The sequence below is a fragment of the Trematomus bernacchii genome, unplaced genomic scaffold (genome assembly GCF_902827165.1).
Source record: "Trematomus bernacchii unplaced genomic scaffold, fTreBer1.1, whole genome shotgun sequence".
NCBI lineage: Eukaryota > Metazoa > Chordata > Actinopteri > Perciformes > Nototheniidae > Trematomus > Trematomus bernacchii.
The window spans coordinates 22058912-22071695 of NW_022988043.1; the positions used below are offsets into that span (position 1 = coordinate 22058912).

The 12784-nt window shown below is 41.0% G+C and overlaps 1 protein-coding gene across 1 annotated transcript; it reads left to right on the forward strand.

Moving 5' to 3' along the window:
* Positions 1–6213: 6213 nt before the first annotated feature.
* LOC117472993 (actin, cytoplasmic 3-like) lies at positions 6214–10434 on the forward strand. The gene is made up of 9 exons (XM_034118461.1): positions 6214–6329; positions 7500–7624; positions 7727–7855; positions 8419–8529; positions 8652–8736; positions 8872–9033; positions 9134–9325; positions 9574–9755; positions 9905–10434. The coding sequence occupies exons 2-9, from the start codon at positions 7502–7504 to the stop codon at positions 10046–10048; spliced, it is 1128 nt and encodes a 375-aa protein (XP_033974352.1). The 5' UTR covers positions 6214–6329; positions 7500–7501; the 3' UTR covers positions 10049–10434.
* Positions 10435–12784: the final 2350 nt, after the last annotated feature.

Genomic DNA, 12784 nt, shown 5'->3' on the forward strand with positions numbered 1-12784 from the left:
GCCACATAGACATGTCTGCAGAATATGTGGGCTCTGGTCAATCACTAAGACGAACTAACTCTGTGGAAAGGTTTCTACAGCATCATAAACCAAACAGCTACTCATGTATTTTATGCCTTTTTGTACTGTATTTTATATTTTGCATATTATTGTTTGCCTCCAGAGTGATGAACTGGGACTTCTCTTCAGTCAAATCCTGCTCTTCAGTATTCTGCAGCAGCACCTCAACGTTAAAAATAGTAAATCTGCTACATTCAGATTTTCAGGTTGGTTAGAAAAACAAGAACTGGCAGTAACATTCTGTCATTTCTGACTCAAAGAAGGACTTTGAAAGTGTAGAGCAGTATTCTCATTTTAATGTACTTATAGCTGCTTTAAATACTGTTCACTCCCTTTTTAGTAACTGCTAGAATCCACTTCAAGACACTGGTACTTGCGTACCATGCTGTGAATGGATCTGGCCCTTCCTACATCCAAGACATGGTTAAACCATACACCCCAGCACGTGCACTCCGCTCTGCATCAGCCAAACGGCTCGCTGCACCCGCACTGCGAGGGGGACCCAAGTTCCCATCAGCAAAAACACGTGGGTTTGCTATCCTGGCTCCAAAATGGTGGAATGAGCTCCCCATTGACATCAGGACAGCAGAAAGCTTACACACCTTCCGGCGCAGACTGAAAACTCATCTCTTTCGACTCGACTTCCAGCGATAGAATGACTAACAAAGCACTTATGTACTAACAAAGGACTGGCTTACCTAAAGCCAGTTGAGTAGCACTTGAAATGTTTTGGCTCTTGAAACCTGATGTACTTATATGATTCTGTTTTCTTCAAGTTTGTATCTTCTTGGTCTAATGCACTTATTGTAAGTCGCTTTGGATAAAAGCGTCAGCTAAATGTAATGTAATGTAAGGTAATGTAATGTAGTGCCTCCAAAAATCAAAGTCTCAGTTTTTGGATGTTGTAAGAAGTCCCAAAATTAGAATAATTTATTATAAGGAATTGCTTATATTTCAAGGGACATTATATTATTGTTTTGAAATACAGACACATTTTGCAGAAGCTCAACATGAAGTTATTTATAAGAATGAATTATATATAAATATTTCGATATATGTGTTTTTGTGTTACTTGGAAATGCAAAGTAACTACAGCTGTCATAGATTTAGTGGCATACAAGGCATTTAGTGAAGACTAAGTAGAAAGGAGCAGAACATAGTTCAATATGTGTGTCACTAGCTGGATCTTCAGCTCCACTTCAGTCCATATAAGGAAAGCAGATGGTCAGAAACTCATTTACAAGAACACCTATTTCATGTCTTGTCAGAGCAGAACCGTAAAAGTCCAAATATTTGTTAGAGTTTAGATCACTTATGTGCCGTTTTTTTATCTTATATACTTTAATGGAGTTTAAAGATATTGTGAACTTCAGATTTTAAACATAGAAGACACTGTACATTTGCAAAGGTATCCGGTACCTGCAACCTCCAGGTAAAACCATAAAAGTTCAGCAGGTCTATTGAATGTAACCCCCCCCCCCCCCGCCCCATTTTGTTCTGCAGCAGCAGGAGTGCCTTTTGGTTGACTTCCAGCTGAAGTTAAGACCTTACAAGGACAACATGAGTTAAAGCTTCAGTTTAAAACACAGGAGGCGTGGTCCAACCTGGTGAGGACACCCCCCACCCCCCACCCACCCCCCACCATATCCTGAAAGCAGACTCAGGTTACACCCTGAAATCCTAACTGTGTTTGGTCAAGTTAGAAGTTTAAAATGGGAACAGATTCTGAGGATCAGAAACATGAAAAATACTGCAGTGAAAGAGAGGCACTTGAGTGGCAGAAGTGAAATATTCTGACATGTCTGTGCAGGTTCAGGGTGTGGACACAATAACTGGAACACTGCTTTCCAGATTCAAAGGCTTTATTGTCATATGCACAGTAGCTACAGAGTAGATATGGCAATGAAAATCTTAAGTCCCATGCTCCTTTACTATTGATTTGTATAAGAAAACAATAAAATACTGTAAGAAGAAACAGTGTAGAATAAAAAAAAGTGCTAGATTACCTTTCAAGACCAATGTGCAAGTAATGCAGATGAAGCAAACTATATACATGTCAACACATTTTTTTAAATAAGCTAAATGTTGCAGAGAATGTTGTAAGTGCACAAGTAAATGCAGGAGTCTATATGCATGTAGATAGAATGAGATAAACAAGAACATAATGTCAATTCAATACTGTACAGTAAAACCATGCTTGTAATGTTCACTTGAGGGCACTGCAGTCAGCTGTAGATGCAGATAGTGATACATGAAACATCCAAATGTACACGTTTTAAACTTAGATTTTTTCAGTTTTAATATACTTAATATTTCATATTGGCCACTCTTTTGTGGCAGACAGTTTGTGTGCACACAAGGACAGACACATTCAAGTTCAGGGACACAGTCTAGTGACCAGCTGGTTTGCTGAATTGTGATCAGCAGCTACAGGACAGGCTTTACCTCCCAACAGTTAGGGCCAAACGTATTTCTTCATTTCTGCTTTGGCTGTTAAATATGCCTTGGGGATGGCCATCCTTTAACTAAACAACAGACATTTATATTATGTCATAGTTGGGGGTATTTGCTTGACCAAAAAAGAGGAAGGGTTAACAAATAAATAGCAGTAGATAAGAAGAGAAAAAGGAGAAGACCTTAAAAAAGATGAGAGACGGTAACAAACTGAAAAAAACTACACGGCACATTTTTAACTTGATTAAAAATGTAATAGCTTTTTTGGCATGATTGATGTTATAAAACAGATCAAATGGGCCGCAGCAAAGATCTCAAGTTTAATTATTAGATCAAATCAGTTTTGGCTACAAATTCAATATACCTCTCATGTGATTCATTTTTAATTTTTCTGCAGTCCAGTGTGGGTCCATAATCTTCACACACCTTTATTTCTAAACATCCGCTAAGATTCTAAAGATCTCCAATCAGAAATGATGCACAAAACAGCAAGGTTTCAACCAAGAGAGAGAAAACAGAAGAGGATACATATTGTAATGAGTTGAACTCACGTCGTTGGTCCTGATTTGCAGGATTTACTTGCAGCTTGAAACTTAAACAAAACCAAGTCCACCCGAGTTCCTGCTCTCAAGCTTTTGTTTTCAAATCAGATAACGTCAGTAGCAGACAGAAGAACCTGACAAACAAAACTCTGATTTACATGACTGGTTGAACATAGACACTGAAATAAGCTGGGATTTCACACACATACATGACTGTAATCTACACATGTATCAAAGCATTGCAATGTGGAACTTTTAAGTTGCTTTTCAAATGTGCTTATTTTGTTGCATTGTGGCATTTGTTCAGTGCTCCATTTAAAGCATACACTTTACATGACATGTGTCAAACTCAAGGCCCGGGGGCCAAATCCGGCCCGTGGTGGATTTAATTTCGGCCCGCAGGATAATTTTTAATTACTATTAGATCTGGCCCGCCGGTATATTGCACGCACACCTTCACTCAATCCTGAGGGTTTCCTCAGCTCAGAGCCTGACCCCAAACATTGATGAACTTGCACCCAAGATGAGATGCCAAGTATCTGAACTAGCATCACAGCAGCAACCTGAGTTTAATGGATGTTTCCTTCTGCACTTTTGTTCTTGCGACAACAGGGCATGTTTGGTTTTTTCTTTGAGGGAAATAGTTTTGTTGAAGCTGTTGTTGGCCTGTGGAAAAATGTAATCATAACAAATGACTCCGGAAAAACTGCAGATAGAGCCGTAAGAAATGAATGCAACTGATTATTTAATGTTTAATGTTGTTTTTATAGGCAATAATTGAAGCTTACAGTAGTTAGTTCCAGGTTTAATATGTGCAATAAGTTCATTTCAATACGTTTTGCAATAAACATTGAACCAGTCCGGCCCTCGACTAGTACCCACTTTTTAATTTTGGCCCACTGTGTATTTGAGTTTGACACCCCTGCTCTACATTGACAGACAGTTAATATAGTTGCAAACAAGATTATTTCAGGTTATAAATCAACAGATAAAAACATTTAGTTTTTGCAACTCTCACACCTTTTCAGCTTTTGGTTTTCTTTGTTGTGAAACCCAGTGCAGAGACTAAATCAAGGGCTTGTCGGGGCCTTGTTGTTGAACAACAATGAAATGAAACATTGTGTGCACTAATGTAATGCATAGAGTCTATGATGTGGCTGAGGTGAAGTGTCAGTGCGGGGGCCGGGCCTTGTTTAAGAGGCCGGTAGCAGAGGGGAAGAAACTGTTCAGGTGGCGAGAGGCTTTGCTCCTGATGAAGCGCAGCCTCCTACCAGAGGGGAGGGGGGTGAACAGTTTGTGTCCAGGGTGGGAGGGGTCGGCCACTATCTTCCCTGCCCGCCTCAGGGTCCTGGAGGCGTGCAGGTCGTGGAGGGATGGCAGATTGCAGCCTATCACCTTCTCTGCAGAGCGGATGACACGCTGCAGCCTGCCCTTATCCTTGGCTGTGGCTGCAGCGTACCAGATGGTGATGGATGAGGTGAGGATGGACTCCATGATGGAGGTGTAGAAGTTCACCATCATCGTCTTTGGCAGGTTGAATTTCTTCAGCTGCCTCAGGAAGAACATCCTCTGCTGGGCTTTTTTGATGAGGGAGCTGCTGTTCTGCTCCCATTTGAGGTCCTGGGCGATGATGGTGCCCAGGAAGCGGAAAGACTCCACAGCAGTTACTGGGGAGTCACAGAGAGTGATGTCACCTTTAACTTTTATCAAAAGATAAACCTGAAATGCAAGGAAAAAAACACATTAACCAAAAATGTAATAAAGAAGAGTGCTGATCTCCTCTTAGCTTTCTGCTACCAACACATAAAAGTTACTTGGGTTTTAATATTTAGTCTTAAGGGTTTCTCTTCATTGTTGAATGAAGCTAAATTACAAAACTGACCACAAACCCCTCAAACCCCCCCTTGGTAAAAGTGCCACTGTAAAAGGGATAGGTAGATATGAGATTTTATCGTGGATGGGGATAAAGAACCGTCACAATTAGTTGATCAAGATTCATTTCCGTAATAATGAATTATCTTGAATCAAGTGTTTAGCTTGCTATCTTGGTGCAGAGGCCAAAGTGATAGCACAGGAGTAAAGGAGTTTTAGTGCAAGAAAACAGACTCATTCATTGTTATAATTGTATTTCGAACATATGTATCCTCTTTTATGCAAGGGGACCTTATTTATGAATGTTGTCTTTTCACAAAAAATGATGCACACATTTACAAAATATTGGTCCTATCTAAACAATGGAATATAATATTAGTTTGTTATTTTAATTTCAGGTAAAGTGGTTGTATATTGTAATACCATTTAAAAAAATTGCACAATTTTAAGCTAAATCCAAAGCTATAGTCACCCTAATTTAGCATTATGAGTATAGCATTCTGAACATAAATCACTAATTGTTCTTACTCAAATCTATCAAGCCTGCGGTGTATGGAAGTCTCCAGTGAGTGCATGGACCGAGTGGGCACAGGTAAACAAGAAGATTTATTTTAATTTTTTGTCAGAGCATCGGATTTGAAATAATGTTGGGATTTAATGAATATTTCAACAAATATAACATATGTTTTCTATATTTTCTAGCTTGAGTTCGAAACTTATTTTGATGATTTTGAGGATAATACCACGAATTGCAATTATCTTGACCAATTGTGTTTTTTATATTGTCCCAAACCTGTCATACATTGTTATCCCAACAATCTTTGTATTTTATAGGCCAGTTTGACTTATTCAGCAAAGCAAAGCAGAAGACCTTTGTACAGGACCGAAATTCTGCCAAAAAAGGAAATGCAAAATAAACAAACATAAATAAAGAGCCCTCTTTAAAATGTCTTAGTTTTTAATTAAACCACTTTTGCAAGTTGTCTCCTCCAACAGCAGAACATATGAAGGAGTACTACTTTATTTGAGAGGTGATTGGTTTCTGAGGGGTTGTTTTCACATCCACGTTGCAATTACACTTCCCACATCTTTACTCACTCTTCCGGTTTTTTTGGAAACTAGTTTGTATGGTTTGTATCCAGTGTCCCTCCACCTCCTGACAGATGCCTGCTGCAGCCAATCAAAACGCGAGCTGAGAGAAACTGAGGCATCCTGCTCACCTGGACCAATGAGAGTGCCCGCTGGGAGAACCTCTCCTTTTATGGACAACGCGACAAGCCCCACGAGCGTGAATAAAACCTGTGCGGTTTGGCTCTTGATGTTACATTCACCGAGCTCAGCTGTGCAGAGAAACACCCTCTTAACTTCTCCGACAGACACACCAGAGACTCACCTGCACAGGTAAGAACCAGCGCTGCTTTTTCTGACAAGTTTAAAGAGAATTGATTCAAAACTAAAGTGCTCGCGCAGAGTTTTAATGAAGGAAACAGACTTATTGATCAGACTCATCAACACTGACTCACTTCAGGTGTGTAGCAGGCAGGTGATGATAGCATGTTTAACCAATTAAGCTTTTAAACACCCTTGAAATGCGTTTGAAATATCAGTTGAAGTCATTCTGAGACAGTGTAAATAGCAGATTTTCACCCGGTTTTTTTAATTAACCGAAGGGGTCCGTCCAGCTATGTTCATAATACGTGAACTATACTGTAAAGAGTTTTTTTGTTACCCAAATATTAACTTTCTGATAAACTACTTCCGGGTCAGTATAATTCAAGTATGTCTCTATCAGGCAAATAGCTCAGTTCTTAAAGGGACAATTCTATATATTTTAATCTGCAGTTAAAAGGGACACTTTTTGTGCAAAGGCTACAAAACTTAACATTTTGGATAATTAAATCAGTAATGTTAACAAAAGACTGAAATACAAATGAGTGTGATACTGCTGAGGAAAGGGCTGCTCCCTTCTGCAGCTCTCACTTCCTGTTTCAGACCCTCCTGAATTATCCTGAAACTTGATTTAATTTATGGCACCATAATAGCTTGGAGGCTTTGGGTTTTTTACTCTTCACATATTAGGTAATTTATTAGTAAAGTTATAAAGACATTAAACGCATGTTGCATAATAACTCTGGAATTCAGCCGAACGGAGGCAGGTCTATATCCTGCCTGAACTTGTTTGAAATGCCCTTAAGGGATGGGACTAACAAGTCACATGGGTTACGTTTGAGAACTTGAAGTGCCACGCCTGACTAAATGTAATTCCAGTAAGAAATGCAAAAGATGTGCTGAAAGTAACTAGTTTCTGTTTAATCTCATAGAGAAATTAACAAGTGCTTAAGAGTTTGTGCAAACTCAACACTGATCATGCTAGGTGTTGCATCACTAGAGGGGCATTCCTTACTCTTCTTGCATAACTTAAGACTTTCTTAGTTTGTAAAAGTCCTAAAGTCTTATATTTAATGTTTTTAAGTTTGTAGGTGGTTTGACCATAGACTACTTACTAAATACACAAAAATAAAACAAACTTACGGGAGTAAAATAAGTCATATCTGATTTGTGTTTTTTCAGAAATGGATGACGACGTTGCAGCCCTCGTTGTTGACAATGGCTCCGGTATGTGCAAGGCTGGTTTTGCCGGAGACGATGCCCCCCGCGCCGTCTTCCCCTCCATTGTCGGTCGCCCCAGACATCAGGTACCAACATCAGCATGACTGTGACTCTGCTTCTTATGACTTAAAATCCCACCAGCAGTTAAATGCAGAGTAACTTCTGACTGTAAATGTTTGTGTGTGCAGGGTGTGATGGTAGGAATGGGACAGAAGGACAGCTATGTGGGAGACGAGGCCCAGAGCAAGAGGGGCATCCTGACTCTAAAATACCCCATCGAGCACGGCATCGTCACTAACTGGGATGACATGGAGAAGGTGAGGACATTTCCATCATGTTTGCCTGAGTTCACTCTCATGGCCCTCAGACCAAGATCAAAATGTGTCAGCTGCAGTCGAGTGACGGGAGGTCCAGACGGTTGTGTTACTATAGTGGGAAACTCTCCTGCACTGTCAAAACTAGAATGGGTGAAATGCACGTCAAACATCTGAACTTTAAACCTCAAATCATCAAACATTTCCTGGAGAGCTTGAAATGCCAAATTGGTTTAATTGACCAGCATGACTGAATCTTTGCAGGTCAAAGATCTCATCTGCTGAACATCATGCAGAAATGTATACATTTCAACTTATTGGTCTGGATGTTTAGCCGCATCAGACCTACACTATTGCGTAGAAACAATGAACACTGAAAAGGCCTACCAGACAATCCTTTTGCATGACTTTCACAAGTATTATGTAGTACCAAAAGAGCTTGTATTGCTTATGATTTGATGTCACTGTTGGTGAAGTAGAAGGATATTGTAATATTAAATGGAATTTCTTCAGTAAACTAATCAATTATTTTGACTAATGAACTAATCCGCTCTCCTGTCCTTCAGATCTGGCATCACACTTTCTACAACGAGCTCCGTGTTGCACCTGAGGAGCACCCGGTCCTGCTGACCGAGGCTCCTCTCAACCCCAAGGCCAACAGGGAGAAGATGACACAGGTGTGTGCACGCTTTGGTCACAATCTGGTTTAATCTCTGAAAGGTTTCTTAGATTGTACTGCCCTCTGGGTAAACTGTTTAAAGGCTTCCACTCTGACACCTGTTATTTCTCTTTGGTACAGATCATGTTTGAGACTTTCAACTGCCCTGCCATGTATGTGGCCATCCAGGCCGTCCTGTCTCTGTACGCCTCCGGTCGTACCACAGGTGAGAACTTAAAACATGTATGATTGCAACATCTATCGGCCATTAAAAGTACTGCAGCCAAACCAATTTCAGTGTTGCGCTTCAATTTGACATCAGTAGTTTGGTTTTTCCTTACATTTTTTTCTTGTCTTGCAGGTATTGTGATGGACTCTGGTGACGGTGTCAGCCACACTGTGCCCATCTACGAGGGCTACGCTCTGCCTCACGCCATCCTCCGTCTGGATCTGGCTGGCAGAGATCTGACTGACTATCTGATGAAGATCCTCACTGAGAGAGGCTACAGCTTCACCACCACCGGTACACATTTGACAGTACAACCTCCAAAAGGCTCTTCACTCTGAATATTTGTTAATTGTTTATTAGTTTTATAACAAATTCCTTTTCCCTTAAACTCCAGCTGAGCGTGAGATTGTGCGTGACATTAAGGAGAAGTTGTGCTACGTGGCTCTGGACTTTGAGCAGGAGATGCAGACTGCATCTTCCTCTTCCTCCCTGGAGAAGAGCTATGAGCTTCCTGACGGACAGGTCATTACTATCGGCAATGAGAGGTTCCGATGCCCCGAGGCACTCTTCCAGCCTTCCTTCCTCGGTGGGTTACAATCATAAACGGACTGTTTCACTAGAGAAAATGATTAAAAAAAGATGCTAAAAATGCATTGCATTAGAATCTGATCCTCCTTGTAAATCCAGATGATATTGCTTTAATTCTTGTAGCTTTCAAAGATCTTGCACAGTTTCTTAGCGTTTTTTCAGTAAGTGAATTTATCAGGGTACCGTCATGGCCGTGTTAGTTGTTTTGAAGTTGACTAACACAATGTGAACTCTCTGTGTGTTAAGGAATGGAATCTGCTGGAATCCATGAGACAACCTACAACAGCATCATGAAGTGCGACGTGGACATCCGTAAGGACCTGTACGCCAACACCGTGCTGTCCGGTGGCACCACCATGTACCCCGGCATCGCTGACCGCATGCAGAAAGAGATCACCGCCCTGGCCCCACCCACAATGAAAATCAAGGTAAACATTTTAAATAAATCTATGAACAATGTTTTTTTTTTTTAAATATAATTTCAGTTTTTTAACATTGAGCTTTTAAAATTTGAGCTTAAAGAATCCATCCTGTCTGTATTTTCTTTACCACATACCTGTTTTATCCCCCCCTTCAGATCATCGCTCCCCCAGAGAGGAAGTACTCTGTCTGGATCGGCGGCTCCATCCTGGCATCCCTCTCCACCTTCCAGCAGATGTGGATCAGCAAGCAGGAGTACGACGAGTCCGGCCCCGCTATTGTCCACCGCAAGTGCTTCTAGAAAGCTCCACATCTTCCTTCCCAGGGGGAAGTTGCAATGCTTTTCAGCTGTTCCATATAACTACAACCATATCTTGTGTGAACAGACTCAAAGATAGGAAATGCCAAACCAAGATGAATGGAGATACTGTTTACATTTTTTATTTCCTAGCAACTTGCCAAAACTTCCTGCAAACACCATTTCTGAACATGTTCCACGAACTGTGCTTATGACTTTCACGCCCTCTGGCAATCAACTGCTAACGTTCAACGGAAGCACTGTCTTTTTCTATTGGTCTTTCTACCTTTTATAAATCCAATGCACACAATTCCAAATCAATATCTGGCTGTTGTATCAGTTTTCTAAAGGATTGTCTTCCTAATAAATGCCAACATTTGATGTTTACAGCTTTTCTAATGTCATTATTTGAAGCTGAATTTCACCATTACAGCGATTCTGTTGCGCTCTAAAAAGACCTGATCAAAAAAGAAATTAATTCTCTCCTCAGATGCCGTTCAGAATTTATTATGCACAGAACCAGACAGACTTACTACTTACACTCCGCCAGACCTAGCCACCTGCTGGCCTTGAGGTTTCGGACCAATGAACATTTTGCTGATCTTTTCAGTGTTAAATCTATAGATGGCACTGTTCTAACCGATCCCAAGAGCGTGAACACCACCTTTGTTTCTTTCTACAAGGATCTGTACAGTTCGGAGAGTGGCTTTGTCCAATCTGCGTGCGATGATTTATTTTAAATAATATCCAAATGGAGTCTGAAAATCTGAATGCCCCCATCACACACCACGAAATTGTGCAGTAATGGACATGCGTAAGGTCAGGTCGCCAGGCCCAGATGGTATTCCACCCGTATTATATCTCACCTTTTGGCCCTTCCTCGGCCCCTTGCTTGTAGAGATGATATTTTCTATTAAGGAGGGTTCATTTTTGAGAGACATCAACACTGCCCTGTTATCCTTGCTTCTTAAAAAAGGCAAGGATCCGACAGAGTACTAGTTACAGGCCCCTTTCACTCTTAAACACTGACTTAAAGATCTATGCCAAAGTGCTGGCTAGGCGCCTTCAGTCTCACATGACTAATCTCGTACATAGCGATCAGACAGGCTTTATGAAATCCAGGCTAGCCGCTGACAATGTAAGGAGGCTATTACACATCGCTAGCTCTGCCGGCGGGTCTCGGTGTTCTCGTGCTGACGGCTGCTGGCCTAGCAGGCCTAACACCATCGGAGGACTGCAGCACCGATGGCTCCGCGCCGATGGCTAGCAGCCTAGCGGCAGAGATCCATAAACCACCAGCTAGCTTTGTCTGCTCCACTGTCAACAATGGCACCGAGGTAAAGCCTAGAAATCCTGTGTTCAAAAAACACTGTTGCACAAAAATGTTTCAAACTGTGAATCAAGCTAAAATAGTGTGGGATCCTCGGTGCAAGCCGAAGGGGCTATTCAGTGGACATTTAAATTTCCGCAGCATCTGCAATAAACATGAACTAGAACATCGCCTTGAGTCGAATAGTGACTGTTTGGGAATATCTGAATCTTGGCTAAAACATTCGTCACCATCCACTCTTGTATCTATGTCAGGATATAATGTGTTTAGGAAGGACAGACTGAAGGGAAAAGGAGGGGGTGTGTTGCTTTATTAGAGGAATACCTTTACTTGTAGGGAGATTGCACTCCCAGCTAATATTGAGTTTGATTGTGTTGGTGTGGAAATCACACTATCTGAGGAAATGTCCCTCACCATGATTTGCCTGTATCGACAACCCACCGCTAAGGTGGATTTCTATGACCAGGTAAAACTCCTGCTGAATTCCTGTGACTCCAACAAAGAGCTAATTATTGTCGGAGACTTTAATATCAACTGGAATGACAAACAAAATAGAAAGAGCTTAAAACGGATCACGGATAAACACAACTTAATACAACTAATGGATCAACCGACTAGAATAACCAAAACCTCCAAGACTATGATAGATTTATTATTTACAAACAAAGCTGACAATAGTTAAAACCTACAACTTCCTGACTGGTCTTTCTGACCATAATCTTGTTCTTTTTGCCAGGAAACTCTCAAAAAAAGGTTCATGGCTACACCTAAAACCCCTGCCTTGGGTTCTCACTTCATCCCCAAAAACCTGCAACAACGTTTTATGGAGGCAGTGAAAATGATTGATTGGGGGGGACACTCTGTCCTCTGAAGACATTGGTGAAAACAGTAATCTGTTTATATCTAAAATTAACGATGCAATGTCTTCCTTCTCAAGAAGAGGGTGCCTTAGGGACAGGAAGGAACATCATCTTCCCTGGCTGAATCTACAGTGCAGGAATTTGATTAAATCTAAAGACCACCTATTAAAGCAGAGCTTGAAATCCGGACTATCCACTGACAGACATAAATGTACTCATGCTCGTAATAAGGTAACTCAAACAATAAGACTTTTTCATCAACATAATTGAAGGTGTGAAAGGTAACAGTAAAAACGTTTGGCAAATCCTAAATAAACTATTAGGTAAACATACCAAACAGGAAAATAATGCTCTAGAATTAAAAATCAATGATGCCGTGATAAAAGACCCTGCAGTGTTGGCCAGCTCTCTAAATGAGTATTTTATAAATAGTGCTCTGGACATTACAAAGCTCTTCCCGCCATCTGAGGTCTCACCTAGCCCGACTGTGGATACACACCCCGTTTTTGACCTGGAGGAAATCACAGAGGTTGAGGTAAAAATATAATC